Source organism: Giraffa tippelskirchi, chromosome 1 (genome assembly GCF_054371585.1).
Source record: "Giraffa tippelskirchi isolate mGirTip1 chromosome 1, T2T-mGirTip1v1.2.pri, whole genome shotgun sequence".
In the NCBI taxonomy this organism is placed as follows: domain Eukaryota; kingdom Metazoa; phylum Chordata; class Mammalia; order Artiodactyla; family Giraffidae; genus Giraffa; species Giraffa tippelskirchi.
In genome coordinates, this window is record NC_137275.1 from 77,911,918 (window position 1) to 77,936,008 (window position 24,091).

At 36.7% G+C, this 24,091-nt stretch overlaps 1 protein-coding gene across 3 annotated transcripts in view; it reads right to left on the reverse strand.

The window, feature by feature from the left end:
* LOC145546808 (uncharacterized) overlaps nucleotides 1-24,091 on the reverse strand; it is a 244,878-nt gene that overhangs the window by 197,611 nt on the left and 23,176 nt on the right. For all 3 annotated transcript variants that reach the window (XR_014083288.1, XR_014083287.1, XM_081594807.1), the window contains one exon: nucleotides 23,787-23,927. Coding sequence is in view for 1 of the 3 variants with exons in the window: in XM_081594807.1 (XP_081450933.1) it covers nucleotides 23,787-23,927 (141 nt within the window). In the remaining 2 variants the exon portion in view is untranslated. The remainder of the gene's footprint in view (nucleotides 1-23,786; nucleotides 23,928-24,091) is intronic.

The window sequence follows — 24,091 nt, forward strand, 5'->3', positions numbered from 1 at the left end:
CTCATCTAACATGCTAGCAAAGTAATGCTCAATATTCTTCAAGCTATGCTTCAACAGCACATGAACCAAGAGCTTCCACATGTACAAGCTGGATTTTAAAAAGGCAGAGGAAACAGAGATCAAATTGCCAACATTCAATGAATCATGGAGAGAGCAAGAGTTCCAGAAAAACATCTACTTCTACTTCATTGGCTATGCTAAATAAAGTCTTTGACTGTGTGGACCACAACAAACTGTGGAAATCTAAAGAGATGGGAATACCAAACCACTTAAAATGCCTCCTAAGAAACCTGTATGAAGGTCAAGGAGCAACAGTTGGAACTGGACAGGGAACAACAGACTTGTTCAAAACTGGGGAAGGAATATGTCAAGGCTGTAATTTGTCATCCTGCTTATTTAACTTATATGCAGAGTACATCATGTGAAATGCCAGGCTGGATGAAGCTCAAACTAGAATCAAGATTGCCAGGAGAAATATCAATAACCTCAGATATGCAAATGACACCACCCTAATGGCAGAAAGCAAAAAGGAACAGAAGAGTCTCTTGATGAAGGTGAAAGAGGAGAGTGAAAAAGCTGGCTTACAACACAACATTCAAAAAACTAAGATCATGGCATCTGGTGCCATCACTTCATAGCAAACAGATGGGGAAACAATGGAAACAGTGACAGACTTTATTTTGGGGGGCTCTAAAATCACTGCAGATGGTGACTGCAGACATGAAATTAAAAGAAGTCTTGCTTCTTGGGTGAAAAGCTATGACAAACCCAGACAGCATACTAAAAAGCAGAGACATTACTTTGCTGACAAAGGTCTGTATAGTCAAAACAATGGTTTTGCCAGTTGTCATGTATGGATATGAGAGTTTGACGATCAAAAAGGCTGGGCACTGAGGAACTGATGCTTTTGAACTGTGGTGTTGGAGAAAACTCTTGAGAGTCCCTTGGACTGCAAGGAGATCAAACCAGTCAATCTTAAAGGAAATGAACCCTGACTATTCATTGGAAGGACTGGTACTGCAACTGAAGTTCCAATACTTTGGCCATCTGATGTGAAGAGCCAGCTCATTGGAAAAGACCATGATGCTGGGAAAGATTGAGGGCAAGAGGAGAAGGGGGCGAGAGAGGATGAGATGGTTGGATGGCATCATTGATTCAATGGAGATGAGTTTGAGCAAACTCTAGGAGATAGTGAAGGACAGAGAAGCCTGGCATGCTGCAGTCAATGGGGTCACAAAGAGACACTCAGCTGAGAAACTGAGCAACAATAGTATATAATTATAATATGGGCTTCTCTAGTGGCTCACAGGCAAGAATCTGACTGCCAACGTAGGAGACACAAGACATGCAGTTGGGAATGTCTTTCTGACCCAGGACTTCCTGGGTCAGGAAGATCCCGTGAAGGACAAACTGGCAACCCAATGCAGTATTACCTGGGAAATCCCATGGACATAGTGGCCCAGTGGGCTATACTCCACAGGGTTGCAGAAGAGTCAGACGTTACTTGGTGACTAAAACAACAACAATGAGTCTATAGATAGGATCTAGAGACCCTACAATAACTATCAACCACATGACCACTATTATAAATTCTACTTTTCTTCTCTCCTTATTTTAATACCAAACCCAGGGAACCCTCTTGAAGGCTCCCACCTTCATTCACAAAGGTAGATATATGTGCAAATGTGCATATAACATTTGATTACCTGTCAAAATATAAAGTTTTAAAGATATTTTCCTTTAAAAAGAGAAGAAAATTATGGAGAAGAATCACTTCTGGAATGGCAGAGTCAATGTCCACCACCTGATGAATGGATAAATAAAATGTAAAATATTACCAGACCATAAATGGAAGCAGTGATACACAAACATGAATGACCTTGAGGAAGTCATTCTAAATAGAAAAAATTGTCACAAAAAGACCACATACTACATAAATCCATTTTTTTGAAATATGCAAAACATGAAAATCTATACAGACAGAGAGTCAATGAGTGCATGGCTAGGTCTGTGTTGTAGAGAGAACACAGCAACTGACCACTAACGGGTACAGGGTTTGTTTGATGTGTGATGAAAGTATTCTAAAATTAGATTGTAATGATGGCTGCACAACTTTACAAATACGCTAAAACCCATTGAATTGTAGACTTTAAATAGGTAAATTTTATGGTATGTGAAGTATTTGTTTCTCAAACTCTTTTAAAAGTAAATGTGTTTCTTATAGAAAATGAAAAATATAAAGTTGTAGATGGAGTCCATTACATATTCCCTTATACAAATATAGCACTCGTGTTTATTTATATTTTTCCTTTTAATCACATTTTATTTACATTCATTCTGTAAATTTTGTATTCTAATTTCACATTACAGACTATACAGTAAGTATTTTCCACCTGAGGAAAGTTTGTTAATATAATGTATTTGCTTAATAGTCTATGAATGAATTCCATTTTGTAATTTGCCTAACCAATTAGTTAATGTTGGACATTCAGTGCTTGGCTCTTCACATTGTTTACAGTAGACAACTTAGAACTTCATAGGGTCTAGGAGATTCATATATAAAGGTTCTATGAAAATTCACTATGTAAATTCAAGAATTATCTGATACTGAAGTTAATTTTGAATGAAATAGATTGCTGACTTTTTGCTTGGTCAATTTCTGCATTTTTACAAAGTCCACTGTTCTCTTTCCATACCTCACAAGTGCCAATCAAGTTTACACAAATATAGTCTGTCATGTACGTGTTCTTAGTTCTCTGGGCATTCTTCCTTTTTTAGTTGCAGAGGAAAAAAAAGAGACATTCAGTAAGTAAACACAGATCAGTCAAGAAAAATAACTACAGTAGTCAAAATAGCATAAAATTGGTGAAAGAATAGACAAATATTAATAGATCAATAGAGCAGAATGTAGAACCAGAAATAGTCCCAAGCAATTATACTCAACTAAATTCGGGGCTTCCCTGGTGGCTCAGTTGGTAAAGAATTCACCTGAAATGCAGGAGACATGTATTTGATCGCTGGGTCAGGAAGATCTCACGGAGAAGGAAATGGCAACCCACTCCAGTATTCTCGCCTGGGAAATCCCAGGGACAAAGGAGTCTAGTAGGCTACAGTTCATGGGGTTGCAAGAGTTAGACATGACTTAGTGATTAAACCACCACCAATTTTTGATTTAAAAAAAAAAGCAAAAACAATCAAATGCAGAAACAAAGTCTTTTTAACAAATGGAATAATTGATATTTAGTTGAGACAACTGGATATTTGGTACAAGAAAATAAATCTAAACATTGACCTGCGACTTCCACAAAATTTAACTCAAAAATGGATCATGGTGGTGGTATTCAGTCACTAAATCATATCCAGTTCTTTGTGATCCCATGAACTATAGCCTGCCAGCCTTTTCTGCCCATGGGATTCTCCAGGCAAGAATACTGGAGTGGGTTGCCATTTCCTTCTCCAGGGTATCTCCCAGACCCAGGGGTCAAAACTGGACTTAATTAAAATTAAATACTTCTTCTCTTAGGAAAGTACTGTTCAAAAAATTAAAAGTCAAGTCATAGTCCTGGAGAAAACATTTGTATAACAAATATCTGATAAAAGACTTGTATTGTTTAGTTCACAACGAACTCCTAAAACTCAGCATTAAGAAATCAAACAACTCAGTGTAAAGGGGAGGCAGAAGACCCTAACAGACACCTCAATAAAAAAGATACATGAATAGAAAATATGCATACAAAATATGCTCAACATTATATATCATTAAGAGAATTAAAATAAATTAATATCCACCATATACCTATTAGAATGGTTAAAATCTAAAACATGGACAAGAGCAAATGTTGGTGAAGATGTGGGGAGCAAAAGGAAATAACTGCCAATGGGAATGCAAAATGATACAGCTACTTTGGAAACAGTTTCTAGTTTTTTTTTCCAAAACTAAACATATTCTCACCCCATTATTTGCAATTCCATTTTTTGGTACTTACCCAAAGAAGTTGAAAATATATTCACAAAAAAATATGCACAAGAAAAACTGATAAAGATTGGAAGCAACCAAGATGTCTTTCAAAAAATGAATGGAATATTGTTAATCAGCAGCAAGAAGAAATGAGGTGCTGTCAAGCCACAAAAAGAAATGGAGGACACTTGACTGCATATTGTTTAGTGAAGGAAGTCAGTCTAAGTGACTATATACTGTTTAAATCCAACTATATGACATTCTAGAAAAGGCAAAACTATAGAGATAGTAAAGAAAAAAAAAAGGTAGTTATCATGGGTTGGGGTTGGCAGGGAGTAGAGAAGAGCAATGAATAGGTATGGCAGGAGGCATTTTAAGGCAGTGAAACTATACTGTGCTTAGTCAGTCGCGTCTGACTCTTTGTGACCCCATGGACTGGCCCGCCAGCTCCGCTGTCCATGGGGATTCTCCAGGCAAGAAAACTGGAGTGGGTTGCCATTTCCTTCTCCAGAAACTATACTGCATGATGCTATAATGGTTGATATATGACACTGTCTGCATTTAGCAAAACCTGTGGAATTTTATGACATAAAGAGTGAAACAAAGTAAACTATGGATGTTAGGCAATAATAATTTACTGATATTCATGCATCAGTTGTTCATTTGTTCAATGTTGAACAAAACTGAACAATATTCATTGTTCAGCTGGTTCATCAACAAATATACTACACCAATGAAAGTGTTTATTATAGAAAAAACAGAGTTGGGTAGAGGGAATATATGAGAACTCAGTACATTCTGCTCAGGTTTTCTGTAACTGCTCTAAAAAATAGTCTATTAATTAAAAAATTAAATCTTAAATGACCTTTCCACTTAAAGTCATCTTTGTAATTTCCCTAAGGACTCCTGGAAAATCACAAAGGATTGTTCTTTCATTTTGTAAAAATAGGGGTACTAGGAATAACTAGGATTATTTGACGTGTTTTACTAATGATGAGTTGCATGGAAAGAAGTGTCAAGTCAGAATAGGCAGATTTCCTTCTGTTAAATTTGTATTGATAAAGTCTTATTGATATATTTATTATAGAAAATGTATGCTGTATGGGAGGACATTGTCTTTGTTACTCATTACATGTTCCCCTTTGTTAGTATCTTGTGGCTGATTATATTCTTTGCAGCCGAAGATGGAGAAGCTCTATACAGTCAGCAAAAACAAGACTGGGAGCAGACTGTGGCTCAGATCATGAACTGCTTATTGCCAAATTCAGACTTAAATTGAAGAAAGTAAGGAAAACCACTAGTCCATTCAGGTATGACCTAGGTCAAATCCCTTATGATTATACAGTAGAAGTGACAAATACATTTAAGGGACTAGATCTGATAGACACAGTGCCTGATGAACTATGAGCAGAGGTTCGTGACATTGTACAGGAGACAGGGATCAAGACAATCCCCATGGAAAAGAAATGCAAAAAAAGCAAAATGGCTGTCTGAGGAGGCCTTACAGATAGCTAGGAAGAGAAGAGAAGTGAAAAGCAAAGGACAAAAGGAAAGATATTCCCATCTGAATGCAGAGTTCCAAAGAATAGCAAGGTGAGATAAGAAAGCCTTCAACAGTGATCAGTGCAAAGAAATAGAGGAAAACAACAGATTGGGAAAGACTAGAGATCTCTTCAAGAAAATTAGAGATACCAAAGGAACATTTCATGCAAAGATAGCCTCGATAAAGGACAGAAATGGTATGGACCCAACAGAAGCAGAAGATATTAAGAAGAGGTGGCAAGAATACACAGAAGAACTGTACAAAAAAGTTCTTCATGATCCAGATAATCACGATGGTGTGATCACTCACCTACAGCCAGACATCCTGGAATGTGAAGTCAAGTGGGCCTTAGAAAGCATCACTACGAACAAAGCTAGTGGAGATGATGGAATTCCAGTTGAGCTATTTCAAATCCTCAAAGGTGGTGCTGTGAAAGTGCTGCACTCGATATGCCAGCAAATTTGGAACACTCAGCAGTGGCCACAGGATTGGAAAAGGTCAGTTTTCGTTCCAATCCCAAAGAAAGGCAATGCCAAAGAATGCTCAAACCAGCGCACAATTGCACTCATCTCACATGCTAGTAAAGTAATGCTCAAAATTATCCAAGCCAGGCTTCAGCAATACGTGAACCGTGAACTTCCAGATGTTCAAGCTGGTTTTAGAAAAGGCAGAGAAACGAGAGATCAAATTGCCAATATCTGCTGGATCATCGAAAAAGCAAGAGAGTTCCAGGAAAACATCTATTTCTGCTTTATTGACTATGTCAAAGCCTTTGACTGTGTGGATCACAATAAACTATGGAAAATTCTGAAAGAGATGGGAATGCCATACCATCTGACCTGTCTCTTGAGAAACCTGTATGCAGGCATCTGGTCCCATCACTTCACGGGAAATAGATGGGGAAACAGTGGAAACAGTGTCAGACTTTATTTTTTTGGGCTCCAAAATCACTGCTGATGGTGATTGCAGCCATGAAATTAAAAGACACTTACTCCTTGGAAGGAAGGTTATGGCCAACCTAGATAGCATATTTAAAAGCAGAGACATTACTTTGCCAACAAAGGTCCATCTAGTTAGGGCTATGGTTTTTCCAGTGGTCATGTATGGATGTGAGAGTTGGACGGTGAAGAAAGCTGAGTGCCGTAGAATTGATGCTTTTGAACTGTGGTGTTGGAGAAGACTCTTGAGAGTCCCTTGGACTGCAAGGAGATCCAATCAATCCATCCTAAAAGATATCAATCCTGGGTGTTCATTGGAAGGACTGATGTTGAAGCTGAAACTCCAATACTTTGGCCACCTGATGCGAAGAGTTGACTCATTGGAAAAGACCCTGATGCTGGGTGGACAATGGGATGACAGAGGATGAGATGGTTGGATGGCATCACCAACTCGATGGACATGGGTTTGGGTGGACTCCAGGAGCTGGTGATGGACAGCGAGGCCTGGCGTGCTGCAATTCATGGATTCACAAAGAGTTGGACACGACTGAGCGACTGAACTGAACTGTGGCTGCTTTGCCTCATGTATTAGACATAGTGTTTTCAATTCATAAATTCGTTTCATTTTAAAGTGTTAACTTGGCTGTAACTTTACTTATTTATTTTAAAACAGCATCTTCTCAATTACTGGCCTTCAATTGAAGATTTACATCATTTAACTATGGAGTTTGTCTTAATATACAGATATTTAGCACTTTTCAGACGTCTTTATAGTCTTCATATACTTTCAATATATTTTAGTGATATGATTGGTATATTCACGGTCCATGTCAATTTATTTATATCTGAGGTTTTCTTACTCTGTAAATGTTTCTTCATTTGTGTATATTAAATGTAAGATGCACCAGTTTTGAAAATATATGTAAATTATTATCTTTATATGCATTTTGTCCAAAACTTTTGGAGATTGAACTTTTGTTTTACGTACCATAGAAACAATCAAATTCTCTTTCAGTTGCATTATTCTTGTAATGAGATATTATCTAATCTTTGTTTTGCTTGTCTTTCACAATCTCAGCTCTATAAGTACACTTTTATACCAATGCATTCATTATTATGTAATGATAAAAATTATATTTACAGTGAAAATGATGATGACAGCATCTAACACCTATAATTGTGTTTGTTTTCCAGACACTATTCTCCACATAATACATATAGCAAAGATTTGTTCTTCATTACAAGTCCATGGAGTAGATACTATTAGTATCTCTCTTAAATTAATGAGGAAACCCAAGAAAAGATGTTAAACAACCAGCCCAATGTCACAGAGTTAGTAAATTGTAAAGCCAGGTTTCAAACACAGGCTACCTAGTTCCAAGATCTGTGCTCTTAACACTTATATCAACCATCTTACGGTTAAGCTTCTAAAGATAACTTCTTTTTTTCATCCAGAAAACTCCTCCCACATGGTTCTGCCTCTTTGAATCCCTGCTGTGATCATCTCTACTTTTTTATAGTGGAGCTATACAGATGCCTTCCCTGATAGCATAGTTGGTAAAGAATCCGCCTGCAATGCAGGAGACCCTGGTTCAATTCCTGGGTCAGGAAGATCCACTGGAGAAGGGATAGGCTACCCACTCCAGTATTGTTGGGCTTCTCCTGTGGCTTAGCTGGTAAAGAATCCACCTGCAATGCAGGAGACCTGGGTTTGATCTGTAGGTTGGGAAGATCCCCTGGAAAAGGGAAAGGCTGCCCACTCCAGTATTCTGGCCTGGAGAATTCCACGGACTGTAGAGTCCATAGGGTCACAAAGAGTCCGACGCAACTGAGCAACTTTCTCTTTCATACAGATGTCTTAGTTCAGTTCAGTCGAATATCTCAGTCGTGTCCGACTCTTTGCGACCCCATGGACTTCAGTACACAAGGTCTCCTTGTCCATCACCAACTCCTGGAGTTTACCCCAACTCATGTCCATTGGTTGGTGATGCCATACAACCACCTCATCCCTGTGTCCTCATCACCTCCGGTCCTCAATCTTTTCCAGATTCAGGGTCTTTCAAATGAGTCAGCACTTCACATCAGGTAGCCAAAGTATTGGAGTTTCAGCTTCAACACGGTCCTTCCAATGAACACCCAGGTCTGATCTCCTTTAGGATGGACTGGTTGGATCTCCTTGCAGTCCAAGGGACTCTCAAGAGTCTTCTCCAACACCACAGTTCAAAAGCATCAAGTCTTTGGCGCTCAGCTTTCTTTACAGTCCAACTCATACATCCATACATGACCACTGGAAAAACCATAGGCTTGACTAGACAGACCTTTGTTGGCAAAGTAATGTCTCTGCTTTTAAATATGCTGTCTAGGTTAGTTATAACTTTCCTTCCAAGGAGTAAGTGTCTTTTAACTTCATGGCTGCACTCACCATCAGCAGTGATTTTGGAGCCCAGAAAAAATAAAGTCAGCCACTGTTTCCGTGGTTTCCCCATCTATCTGCCATGAAGTGATGGAACTAGATGCCATGCTCTTAGTTTTCTGAATTTTGAGCTTTAAGCCAACTTTTTCACTCTCCTCGTTCACTTTCATCAAGAGGCTCTTTAGTTCTTCTTCACTTTCTGCCATAAGGGTAGTGTCATCTGCATGTCTAAGGATATTAATATTTCACCCAGCAATCTTGATTCCAGCTTGTGCTTTGTCCAGCCTAGCATTTCTCATGATGTCCTCTGCATATAAGTTAAATAAGCAGGGTGACAATATACAGCCTTGATGTACTCCTTTTCCTATTTGGAACCAGTCTGTTGTTCCAAGTCCAGTTCTAACTGTTGCTTCCTGATCTGCATATAGGTTTCTCAAGAGGCAGGTCAGGTGGTCTGGTATTCCCATTTCTTTAAGAATTTTCCACAGTTTATTGTGATCCACACAGTCAAAGGCTTTGGCATAGTCAATAAAGCAGAAATAGATGTCTTTCTGGAACTCTCTTGCTTTTTTGATGATCCAGCGGATATTGGCAATTCAATCTCTGGTTCCTCTGCCTTTTCTAAAACCAACTTGAACATCTTGAAGTTCACATTTCATGCATTGCTAAAGCCTGACTTCGACAATTTTGAGCATTACTTTGCTAGCGTGTGAGATGAGTGCAATTATGCGGTAGTTTGAGCATTCTTTGGCATTGCCTTTCTTTGGGATTGAAATGAAAGCTGACCTTTTCCAGTCCTGTGGCCACTGCTGAGTCTTCAAAATTTGCTGACATATTGAGTGCAGCACTTTCACAGCATCATCTTTGAGGATTTGAAATAGCTCAACTGGAATTCCATCACTTCCACTAGCTTTGTTTGTAGTGATGCTTTCTAAGGCCCGCTTGACTTCACATTCCAGGATATCTGACTCTAGGTAAGTGATCACACCATTATGATTATCTGGGTCCTGAAGATCATTTTCGTACAGTTCTTCTGTGTATTGTCACCTCTTCTTAATATCATCTGCTTCTGTTAGGTCCATTCCATTTCTATCCTTTATTGAGCCCATCTTTGCATGAAATGTTCCCCTTGTATCTTTAATTTTCTTGAAGAGATGTCTAGTCTTTCCCTTTCTATTATTTTCCTCTATTTCTTTGCACTGATCACTGATGAAGGCTTTCTTCTCTCTCCTTGCCATTCTTTGGAACTCTGCATTCAATGGGTATACCTTTCCTTTTCTCTTTTGCTTTTCACTTCTCTTCTTTTCACAGTTATTTGTAAGGCCTCCTCAGACAGCCATTTTGCTTTTTTGCATTTCTTTTTCATGGAGATGGTCTTGATCCCTGTCTCCTGTACAGTGTCGTGAACCTCTATCCATAATTTTTCAGGCACTCTGTCTATCAGATCTAATCCCTTAAATCTATTTCTCACTTCCACTGTACAATCATAAGGGATTTGATTTAGGTCATACCTGAATGGTCTAGTGGTTTTCCCCACTTTCTTGAATTTAAGCCTGAATTATGGCATAAGGAGTTCATAATCTGAGCCACAGTCAGCTCCCGGTCTTGTTTTTGCTGACTGTATAGAGCTTTTTCATCTTTGGCTGCAAAGAATATAATCAACCTGATTTCAGTGTTGGCCATCTGGTGATGTCCATGTGTAGAGTCTTCCCTTGCGTTGTTGAAAGAGGGTGTTCGCTATGACCAGTGCGTGCTCTTGGGAGAACTCTATTAACCTTTGCTCTGCTTTAAACAGATGCCTTAAGTATTCTGCTTACTGTTGTTGCTTCTAAGGGCACAAATAGTATGTATAAATATTTTATCCTCCAAAGCCCTATATGATGTTATCTATTGTTTTAACTTTTACTTTCATAATTTAGTTTTATTGCCATTATATTTATATATTTATAAAGTATATTTATTATGAACATATTTTTTAGAGCCTGACTACCTTATTTCAAATACCTGCTCCAACACTATCTCCCTGACACTTTGGGCATATTACTTAGTCACTCTTAAATCTCGGCTCCACCCTCCATAAACTGGGGATGATGAAAGGGCCCAATACTTGGAATAGATGCTATACTGAGGGAGATAATGCATGCAAAGCACTCTTTACAGTGCTTAGAACATATAAAGCCCTTTATCACTAGCATTACTTTATTAAACCCTACATTTCACTGTAAACTCTTTGAGCTTAGTGAAGAATTTATATTCCTCTTTATATCCCATTTATAACATACCAAACTGAACTTACTATATGCTCAATACTTTTTATAAAAATGAGAATAATTTAGACCCATTTGAATCACAGCACACAATTTCTTTATAATTCCTACTTAAACATTATATTTTTTCTACCCTTGTTCAGTATGTTCACATAACATATGCAACATCCTGTTACTCATTTAATTATTTGAAAGACATTAGTTTTTCCTGAAAACTTCATGATTTCAGTGTGCACAGCTTTTTCTAGATCTTTATATAAATATACAAGTGGAAATAGTATGTAGATATAGTTACCTGTGCATATTACATATAAAAATATAAATATATATATTTTATAAAATAATTTAACCATATACATAATCCTCATCCAGACATAGTGACCTTTGCTCTCTGGACTTCATAAGATAATTAGCAAAATGAAATTTGATAAATCATTTGAAGATAACTTTGTAAAATACTACACATAAAATTTAATATACTACTGATATTTAAATGACTGTCTAAGGATGGGGATGAGGATAGGTGGTTTGGAACAGATCTGTATGTGGGTATCTTTAACTTTAATGTCTAATAGCCCAAAGACTTTTCAAAATTGGATTGATAGTCTTTCCAAACTGAGCAATTCATGTACCTAGCTTAAAATATCTGGAGTGAAATGAAAAATAGGTATTTTCAATCTATCCCTACTTAACTCCAAGTCCTGTAGCTGATTTTAAAATTATTAGCTCTTTTTTCTTCCTTAGTTCTAAAATTCATGTATTTTCTGCTTTCTTGATTTTTAAATGTGTGTCACTACAATGGAAGCAGAGTGTTTAGTTCTCTCCCTGAACTTCCCACAAGTCTAACTCAGACACAGATCCTCATTTCCCAGTGAATCTATAATTTTTAATTAAATAAATATTTGGCATTTTTACTATAAATGGTACATAAATATTGTTTACAGCTCTGCCACAGAGTGTGTTATTTAGTATGTTTCATTAATTTCATCTAGAGATAATAATTGACTTTCCTGTTAGTATTATATGTGCCTATCATTAATTCTTACCTTAACCTTAGGACTAAATCCTAACAACTGTTTTTATTGCAGTTAAACACAGAAGCCAATATAACAAACTTCATTTTGGCTGATCTTGAAATATCCCTCCTGGAACCATTCATCCTCCTACTCCATTCTAGATTGTTGTTCTCTGGACATGCGAACATAGATTATAGGCTATTCTTTCACAATCAGCCTGGAAACTCTCTTCATCTTGTTCCTGCTTTGGATCTATTATCTCCTGAAGCTCAGGTTTTCCTCTCTTATGGTTTACTTCTTCATTTACGTATACTTGAAGCTCCCAAAATAAAGGTTGAATTCATTTGAGAGATTTTTGAGACTTTGAATAGCTGAATATGCCTTTACTTCACCCTCACACTTGATTACTAGTTTAGGCTGGTACAGCAATCTAAGTCCCATCAGCAGATAGAAACTATGCATAAATTAATATAGAAAATTTGTAACTGCATGAAAGAGGAACCACAAGATATATAAGAAAACTCTATAGGTACCATGGTTATGTGCTTATGATACCACAGCGAGAGTGCCTAAGAAGGACGAACTTGGAAGGGGTCTGACAATTTAATGGTGTTATTTAGAGGAAATAGGATACATCATCTGAAAATGAGATAAAAACTCTCAATTGGGATACAGATTTTGGAGGCATAAACATAGGTGGTACATTGCTATAAACTGAGTATTTCTGTCCCTCCAAAATTCGTATATTAAATCCTAAGGCCCAGGTGATGGTATATGGAGGTGAGGACTTTGGGAGGTGACTAGCCAATGAAGGTAGAGCCCTTATGAATGGAATTAGTGCCTTTATAAAAGAGACCTCAGAGAGCTTACTTGTCCCTTATACCATGTGAGGACACAGTAAGACGACTGTCTATAAACCAGGAAGCTGAGCCTCATCATACATTAAATCTGTCAGTGACTTGATCTTTAACTTCCCAACCTCCAGAACTGTGAGAAATAATTTCTGGTTTTGTTTACAAGCCTCCCAGTCTATGGTATTTTTGTTATGGCAGCCTAAAGAGACTAAGACATAACATATTTATGCCTTAGAAGTCTAGTGCGATTCCCAGATTTAGTGCCTGGGAAAAAAGTTGAATATAGTTACCTTTCAAAAAAAAACAAAACAATGATTAGGAAAAGGATTTCTTTTAACAGAGTATCTGTTCAGGTTTGGGCAAGGTGAATTTGAGTCCCTTTGGAACATCCAAGTGCACATGTTTAAAAGTAGATAAAAAGATGAAAAAATGTGAACTAGAAACATCCAGCTAAGCCTTATTAGAATGGGGACAATGATACCCCTCCTTCAGAAAATTTCCAGCCTCTTTAAAAAGATATAAACATTTTCTCTTCTCCTGTTTATTTACATAGCTATCAGTGAAGACATCACATGTTGTAATAATTTGTCTACACATGAATAAATTTAGGATTCCTCATGAAAGTATTTTTTTTCTGTAGTTGCTCGTATCACTTTTAAGTTTCTGAAATATACATTTTTGAGTTGTCTCACATAATAGTGAACTGAGTGAAGCACCAAAAATGCAAGCAATATAATTTTCTGTAGGTTGTTTAATATGTAACTTATTTGAATAGCATAAGCAACATTTTTTAAAGAAACTTCTAAGGTCTTTCCTTATTGCAGTGACCAAAACTGTTATTTAATATAGTTTTACCTTAAAGACTGGCAAGTCTACTATTTAAAAACATAATCATCATAAAATTACAATTAAATATTGACATTATTTCAATATCCTGAAATAAATAATAGTCGTGTTTTGCACAGGTAGGTTATCAACTCAGAATCAAAAATGAAAATATTGATTATTTTTATATCAGTTTCCTACTGGTGCTATAACAAATTATCACAGATTTAGTGGTTTAAAATATTTATTTACAGTTCTAGAGCCCAGATATCCCAAGCTAACCTTATGAAGCTAAAACTCAAAGTGTCAGTAAAGCTAGATTCTTTTGGAAGTACAGGGTAAAATCCATCTCCTTGCCTTTTTTTCTGGGTTCTAGAATTTCTAGGCTCATGGTTCCCTTACTATCTCTGCAAAGTGTGTAATTCTAAACCCTACTTCCTTCATCACTCTTTCTTCTACCTTCTTCAACCTTCCTGCCTCCTTCACAAGGACCTTTGTGATTCATTTGCACCTATCTGATGATCCAGGATAATCATCCCACTGACAGATATTTCATTTAGTGACTTCCTTGGTAGTCCAGTGGTTAGAAATCAGCCTGCCATTGCAGGGGACGTGAGTTTGATCCGTGGTCTAGGAAGGTTCCACATGCCATGGGGCAACTAAGCCTGTGCACCACAATTACTGAGCCTGTGTGCTACAGCCTGTGCTTTGCAATCAGAGAGGCTACCACAATAAGAAGCCTGCATACCATAACTGCAGAAAGCTTGCACAAAGCAACGAAGATCCAGTGCACCCAAAAATAATTTAATTTAAAGAATATTGCACCATCTGAATTTCAAATCATGGAACATGACTTATTCACTTATAAATAAATAAAAACATTTTTAAAAAGATATTTCATTTAATCACACCTACAAAATTCCTTCTGTTATGTAAAGGTACATATTCAGAGGCTGGGATTAGAATGTGGACATCTTGGGAGGAGGGCATTGTTCAACCTACCATAATTTCTTTAAACTACATTTACAGCCCATTTTGGAAGTATTATAAAATTTGTTGAATTGGCAAATTGTCTACTCTTTTATCTTCCTATCTCTATTATTCTCAGAGGCTGACATCTAGAGCCCCAAAGAAGATATGAAGGGAAAGCTTAATGATGCAGTTTTCCACTATTCTTCATTGTTAGAGTTGTACCAAAAACCTGACTCTTATTTTAAAAGGGAAGTAAAAATACAGGAATAGACTGAGTACTTTTTCTTTAGCCTGTTTAGTTCAGTTGCTCAGTCATGTCCAACTCTTTGTGACCCCATGAACCGCAGCACGCCAGGCCTCCCTGTCCATCACCAACTCCCTGAGTCCACCCAAACCCACGTCCATTGAGTCGATGATATCATTCAACCATATCATCCTCTGTCGTCCCCTTCTCCTGCCCTCAATCCTTCCCAGCATCAGGGTCTTTTCCAATGAGTGAGCTCTTCGCATGAAGTGGCCAAAGTATTGGAGTTTCAGCTTCAACATCAGTCCTTCCAATGAACACCCAGGACTGATCTCCTTTAGAATGGACTGGTTGGATCTCCTTGCAGTCCAAGAGACTCTCAAGAGTCTTCTCCAACACCACAGTTCAAAACCATCAATTCTTTGGCACTTAGCTTTCTTTATAGTCCAGCTCTCATATCCATACATGACTACTGGAAAAACCATAGCCTTGACTAGACGGACCTTTGTTGACAAAGTAATGTCTCTGCTTTTTAATATGCTGTCTAGGTTAGTCATAACTTTCCTTCCAAGGAGTAAGTGTCTTTTAATTTCATGGCTGCAATCACCATCTGCAGTGATTTTGGAGCCCAGAAAAATAAAGTCTGACACTGTTTCCACTGTTTCCCCATCTATTTCCCATGAAGTGATGGGACCAGATGCCATGATCTTAGTTTTCTGAACGTTGAGCTTCAAGCCAACTTCTTCACTCTCCTCTTTCACTTTCATCAAGAGGCTCTTTAGTTCTTCTTCACTTTCTGCCATAAGGGTGGTGTCATCTGCATATCTGAGGTTATTGATATTTCTCCCAGCAATCTTGATTCCAGCTTGTGCTTCCTCCAGCCCAGTGTTTCTCATGATGTCCTCTCTGCATATAAGTTAAATAAGCCGTGTGACAATATATAGCCTTGATGTACTCCTTTTTCTATTTGGAACCAGTCTGTTGTTTCACATCTATTTCTAACTGTTGCTTCTTTAGCCTGTAGCATTATTCTATTATCCATTCCTCAAGACTATACCATTAATTTTTTGTATGTCAGACTCAGTGTGGACCATAGCCTGCAGGCCCCTCTGTCCAAGGGATTTTCCAGCAAGAGTACTGGAAGTGGATTTCCATGCCCTACTTCCGGGGAATCTCCCCAAGTTCCAGGGATCAAACTTGTGTCTCCTGAATTGCAGGCAGATTCTTTACCACTGAGCCACCAGGGAAGCCCATATGTATAACCTGTAGGAACTATTTACTTAGCATAAAATTATCTCTGCCTCCTGCCTGTTTAAATATTCACTAGCTGCATGCTTGAGTTATTGCAACCAACTTCTACTGTGTGTCATCAGTGCTACCCTTCAGATAACAGTGGTTCATGGAGTCAAATAATCTAGGACATACTAAGAAAGTAAGAGAACTCCTACAGGGAAATTTAACAGCTTATGTGTGCCTAACTCTCACAATCAATTCAGATGATTGTTGTGTTCCAGCCAATTGTACGTTTGGTTGAACTGTTCAACACCTGTCCCAGTTTCAGGTACTCCTGCTGAGTGTGCCCATCCTTGAATCGCTTCACAGATTATTGCAATTTTTTAATGTTTGTTTCTAAAAGCAAGCTTTAAGAATAATGCAAACTTAAAACATATATTCTAATGGTATAATGAGGTAACTAAAACATATGAACAAATGCATTGAAAAACTAAAGTTTCCTTTGTAAACAAATAAGCCATAAAGCAACATCTTCTATTATGATTAACAGTTGGGCTTGTTTCATTGCAAGCGGCAGAAACTCATCTAATCAAGCAAAATGGAATTTATTGGAAGATATTTGAAACAGAAACTGAGGGATTCTAGAAAGTCAGACCTAAATTGTAGAAACTAACCTGTCTTTGAGAACAGAAACAGAATAACATTCCAATAGCAGAATGCTTATGGTCAAAGTTTTAGCCTTGGGATGACTGGAAATGCAGCCATTTTCAGTTCCATTGTCCTTCTGTTCATGATCAAATTTTTAAGAAGTATATAGTAATCTAGTCTAGGTAAGATGCCGCTGATTAGTGGACATAGAGGGGGAAAAGGTAATTTCTCTAAATAAGAATAGGTGTGGTAAAAAGTGAATTCTTGACATTGAAAAAAATCTTAAATCTTCACCACATACAGTGTGTACTTTTACTTTCAGTATTACTCTCCACATGGACAAAGATTTTCTTATCTGTCTGTAACAATCAGTGATGTTTAATATACATATGTATACTGGTGTCTCTTTGCATTTCCAATTTCCTATTCATAGGCACCAGAGAGACTGGATTAAAGACCCCCTTAAGAACCTTATTTTACTTTAATGACTTTACTTCCTAATATAGTCATACTCTGAGGTACTAGAATTTAGGGCTTCAACATAGGAATTTTGTGGGGGCAAGCACAATTTAGCCCATAACACTATCTCATGTGAGGGTAAAAATTAAAAAAATAAATAAAAGTTTCAATTTGTAAGGAAGAGCACCTTAAGGACACAGACTGGGAACACTGGAGGACACCACTGGAGCTGAGAAAACAAATAAGGAAAAAAGAGAAAAAAAGAAGAAAAACTGGGCCTATGGAGGAAGAACAGGCACACTGTACATTCCAAAGACTAAAACTTACTTAGTACATTAGCACGTGCTTCTCTGACCTACACCCTACCAGCCTCCAGTAAAAATACCAGTGAATTACAGCTGGGAGGTCTGCGAGAGACAGATTCTCTCTGAGGAATATTTACAAAAGGAAGACCTGAAACCAAGAGCAGAGAAGAATAAAAGGTCACTAGAGGAGCCCTCCGATGCCCACGGCAAGAACATACTGCAAACACAACATAACTAGATTCATACAAATCCTCACTTTATACTCCTATCACCTCAGACTCTATTTTCCTACATAACGTGATCAGCTTTCAACACAATTTACAAAGGATGACAGATGGCAAAGAGGAAAAAATCTGAATATATAAAAAACTGCCAAATTCAGATATGATATAGATTGTTATTTTCAGATAGATTTTAAAGAACTAACATGTTGACAGGTCTAATGGAAAGATAGTCAAACATGCTAGATCTAAATAGGGTGGATAATTTCATACAGAGTTGAAACTATCAGAAATAATCAAATAAAAATTAGAAATTAAAAACACAGAAACAGAAATGAATATGCCTTTGATGGGCTCATTAGTAGATTCAAACAGTCAAGAAAAGTATGAGTAAACATGAAAATATAGAAATAGAAATTATACAATAGCTTTAAAGCTTCCAAAATTAGTGGTGACAGACACCAAACCACAGGGTACACCACGGAGAATATATACTAACACAATAAAAACTAAGTGTATCATATTCAAACTGAAAAGAAAAGGAAAATATGAGGGCAATCAAAGGTGGGCTGGGATTGGGAAGGACAACTTTCATACAGTGGAAAAGATAAGAATTATCACAGACATCTTATTAGATACCCACAGGATAGTAGAAAATAGAGATCTTTAAAATTGGAAACAAAAAAATTCAACCTAGAATTCTATATCCATAAATTTAAAGATGAAGAAGAGATAAAGATTTTATCAGGAAAAAAAATAAAAGCTGTTAAGAGTTTATTACCAGCAGACCTGTCCTATAAAACAGTTATTAAGAAATAGTTTAGGCAGAAGTAATCATAAGATCATAAATTTGTTGTACACCAAAAATAAAGAGCATCAAAAATTGAATGAATGAATATAAACATAACTTTTTTTACTTAGTGTAGTTGTTCTAAAAGGTAGTTATTCAAGGCAATAACATACACTATATACATTTATATTTACAGTACACAGAAAAACACGAGGGGCTTTCCTGGTGGCTCACTGGTAAAGAATCTTCCTGCCAATGCAGGAAACGTGGGTTTGATCCCTGAAGCAGGAAGATTCCACATGCCACAGAGCAACTAATCCGATATGCCACAAATATTGAGCCTATGCTCCAGAGCCTGACAGCCACAACTACTAAGCCTATGTGCTGCAGCTACTGAAGCCACTTGCCCTAAAGCCTGTGCTCTGCAACAAGAGAAGCCACCACAATAAGATGCCCATGCACCTCAACTAGAGAAAAGCCAGGGCAGCAACAAAGACCCAGCACAACCAAGAATAAATATATATATATATTTTTTTAAGTCATTAACAAAAAGCCTTTCCAACTATGACCTAAACTCTGGTGTTGTGACTCCCTACTTGTATCCCTAAAATGCCAACAATGAAGACATAGTCCCTTGACTTCATTAGTTAATTTATAATTTGCCTTGGATTGATTTTGTAAGTTTTATCTTGTGAGTTCCTTTCCACAACATGTTCCCCTACTAAGAGATTTTTCACAAGGTGCTTTTGCAAATATAACTCTCCTGAAACAGCACATTCACACTGAGATACAATGAACATTATTTGACATGCACAATTAAAAGAAGGTATCTACTACAGATGGCCAAAAATAACATAAAAAGATGCTCAATATCACTACCAGAAAAATGCAAATCAAAACTTCAGTGAAGTATCAACTCACACCTGTCAGAATGGCCATCACCAAAAAGTCATCTACAAACAATAAATGCTGGAGAGGGTGTGGGAAAAAAAGGAATGTAAATTGGTACAGCCACTATGGAGAATAATACAGAGGTTCCTTAAAAAACTAAAAATAGAGCTATTATAAGATTCAGAAATTCCAATCCTGACATATATCCAGACAAAACCATAATTCAGGAAGATACAGGCACCCCCTATGTTCATGGCAGCAGCTCTATTCACAGTGTCTAAGACATGGAAAAACCTAAATTTCCACTGACAGAGGAATGAATAAAGAAGATGTGGTATATATACAATGGAATATTCCTCAATCACAAGAAAGAATGAAATAATACCACTTGCAGCAACATGGAGGAGTCTAGAAATTCATGCTAAGTGGAATAAGAAAGAGAAAGATAAGTATCATTTGATATCAGTTATACGTGGAATCTAAAGTGATGTAAACCCATGGCTGATTCATGTCAATGTATGGCAAAAACTATTGCAATGTTGTGAAGTGATTGGCCCCCAACTAAAATAAATAAATTTATTAAAAAAAAAAGAAAAAAAAAAATAAAGTGATGCAAATGAACTTATTTACAAAACAGAAATAAACTCAGACTTAGAAAATGAATCCATGGTTCCCAAAGGGGAAAGGTGAGGGGATGGCATACAGGAGGAGTTTGGGTAGAACATGTACACACGACTATATATAAAATAGATAATCAACAAGGAACTACTGTATAGCACAGGGAATTCTACTCAATACTCTTTAATAACCTATATGAGAAAAGAATATGAAAAAGGATAGATATATGTATAACTAAATCACTTTGCTGTACATCTGAAACAATACTGTAAATCAACAATACTTGAATGTAAAATAAATCTTTTTAATTAAAAACAGTTTCTAAAGAAGAAATTTCTTTAATTTCCAAACAATGCTTAGTAAGAGCAGTTTAGTCATCTCTTCTAACCAAATGAATAGAGCATTTTATTTATATTTTAAAAGCTTTGTTAAATAAGATTATTAAAAAAAAGGTATCACACAACACAAATTTTAAACATAGTTTATTTTATTGATCACTTAGAAATGGTTGCAGACCTTTACTATCCAATTAGCATACATCTTGACTAGTTTGTACCCTATTGCAAACATAATTATGAAGTAATTATGGAAACTTCAAATGTCATTAACTTCATCCTCCATGGACTTGGAAGCCTAATAAGACTCATCTAAATTTTGGAACTCCGTTAAAAGAGTCATACAATACATAAAAGAAAGTAAAACTTATACACACAATCAGTGGCATTTGTTCTTTTAAAATTATTTCCTCAAAAGTGTCTTGTTTATTAATTTTTCATCATTCTCTAATCTTCATTGTCCTTTTTTAAATTTTTTAGGGTCCCTCTAAACATATGACTTGAATTTCTCTCTTTACATTTGTATGTTTTCTATGTACAGGTATTTGTCACTATATTTATATAATTTTCTGTGGAATTATTGTACTGAAGTGAATATAATATGCTTGTGACCATTGACAAAAAAATTAAATCACTAATATAAAAACTTAAAGAATATGCTAATTCCTCATGGATAATACTGTTTGATCTGAATCCAAGTTTTGGATTTTCTTGCTTTTTTCTCTGAATTTTAATTTTAACTTATGTATCAGCTATAGAAAGGAAAGAGAATCCTGAATAACATTAGCTATGCAATTTTAGCTTCCCAGGTGATACTAGTGGTAAAGAATCCCTCTGCCAATGAAGGAGATGCAATATACGTGGATTTGATACCTGGGTCGGGAAGATCCCCTGGAGAAGGAAATGGCAACCTACTCCAGGAGTCTTGCCTGGGAAATCCTTTGGACAGAGGAGCTGGGCAGGCTACAGTCCATGGGGTTTCAGAGTCAGATATTACTAACTGACACTTTCACTTTAACACTTTCAGGCAATTTTAAGGAAAAAATAAGGCAGCTTTTCTTCTACTACTTTTTTACTTTGTAGAAATAAACAATGCCAGATTTCAATTTTATTTTGATTCTTTCTCTGAAAATCACCAAACAAACAAAAAAAAAATGAAAGAGAGAGAAAAGAAAATGAAGCTATTTTTGAAACAGGTAAGTGATTGTAACACCAAACAGGAATCTCTGATATTACCTGCCAAATTATTTAAGTATAGACAATAGGAAGGAACCTTCTGAGAAAATGCACAATCTTCTTAAGCAACTGTAGCAAATGGATGTTTTTCTCCCCACAAGTGTAGTACTTTTTAAAAGTTTAGAGTGACAACATCAACATCTGATAACATTCTAGATGCTTCAAACACATATGACACAAACAAAACATACCCTATGACATTTATGCATAGTATTTTTATGTTTGTGGCAAAATTTAGAGGTATATATACATACAAGAGATTTACTTTTCAAAATGTGAAGGTCTTTATATGATTTTTTAATATATTCTTAGATGGAACATCCCTTATGTGCCTTTATATACTCCCTCTCTGCTTTTCCCCAATCTCATAGTTTCCTCAGGTAAATTTCCCACCATTTTTTGTTCCAGATTCACCTAGTATGCAAATAATGTGTTCCTTAAACATGAGCCCTTTACTTTGTATCTTTTTCTATTCACCCTTTCTTGATCATCATTGCAGTAACTTCAGTAACTTGCAAGGGAATCAGTTGTCTATCATGTCATAGTAAAATGATAACTTACATTTTGAATGCTCACTATCTACAAATATCTTAATATTTTAATCCTAACAATAACCTTACAAGGGATATAATTTTTTCTCCAATTATAGAAATAAATGAGAGGTCAGAGAACAACTTATCCAAGATCACAAAGTCAGTAATTGGAGGAGCCAGTTAAACCTATCTCAACATCAGCTCTGTATTTTTTCCATACATCTATCTGCCATTATTAATCCAGGTCATCAAAGACTAAATTGTGTTCAGTATCTCTTGTTTAATAAGGCATAGAACCATGTAATTCATTTAAGAGTGATATCCATCAAAATAGTTAAAACCAAAAATAATTGCAGCACTTAACAGGGTAAATGTCAATCATCTGAATATTACCTTTAGGTGGAAGAATTCTCTCTCTGACAATACCAGATAAACAAGATGTCTCTACATTTAATTACTGTCTGCTTTGCTCCTGCTTTGGTACATGTTTTTCATCTCCAACCAGCATTTGGTTGTTTGATTCATTTTTATTTACCAATGAAGGTTTTTGTCTATTTTCAGATTTCAAGCATTTAGAAATTTACGGTAATTTGATTCATACCAACATACTCCCAGGTTTTCATTTTACGATGGCATCATTAAAACCATTAAGCATAGTGTGAGATTGGAGTGGCATTAATTTTGTCACAGACTGGGAAACAGTTTCATTTCTGCTTGAATTTGAAAAGGATTTTGGTCTTTGCTCCATGAATTCTTCCTGGCATACCTTTTGTCTTCTTAATAACATTTGTCTCAGCCTGGCTTTCAAGCTACTTAAACCATTCTCTGGACATTTTTTTTTTTTTTTTTATTAAATTAACCCCCATTTCATCACTTAAAACCAAGATTTATAGATGCTTTGCAGTATTTAGGGGAAAACCCCTTTCCTAATTCCACCGCTTTACCACTAACTACACATTCCTCTGCTCCCTCCTTTAGAGAAAAACTCCTTTAAAGGGTTGTCTATATAATTATTTTCTAATTCTCCCACATTTTCTTTTTCTTTTGAGCACACGGAACCATCTTCTATAAGTTTACAAAGGATGGCTGTATTGCTATAGCCAGTGACCAATTTTTAGTACTTATCTTACTTAGCCTGCCAGTAAGTAGCACATGATATAACTGATAACATCCTCCTCCTTCAATTTATTCACCTAGCTTTGGGAACTACACTTCTCTCCTGCTCCCTTTCCCCCCTCCAACTCTCTCCCAAAATTAATTAACAATAACCTTTGTTAAACAGACTCGGGAGACCTAAAGAGAAAGTTCTCACACGTTGTGACAGTAGCGGAGCACAGCAGGAAGAAGAAAGACCCTCTTCTTTCCTGGCAAGGACTCAGACGATGAAAAGTCATGGACTCTGTTTACTGTAGCCCTCCCAGCTTCCTTCTCCTCTGTAAAAGTGCTCTCCCTCCCTTGCCATATGGGGACTTGCTCAAATGACTCACCATTGCTGCAGATCCAGAATTTCAATTCTCTGTTGGTCTGGAATAAATTCATCTTTGCTAGAGAAATATCTGGCCGTCTGTTTCAGGTCAACATTTGGTGGCCCATACTGGGACCAGAGAAGACTCCGGAAGGCTCTGAAGCTGGTGAGAAAACAGGTGCAGTGTTTACAATTGAGCCCATTGTTGTTCACCACATGTGTGCTAAGTCACTTCCGTCTTGTCTGACTCTTTGCTTGCCTATGGACTGTAGCCCACCAGGTTCCTCTGCCCAAGGGATATTCCAGGCAAGAATACTGGAGTAGGTT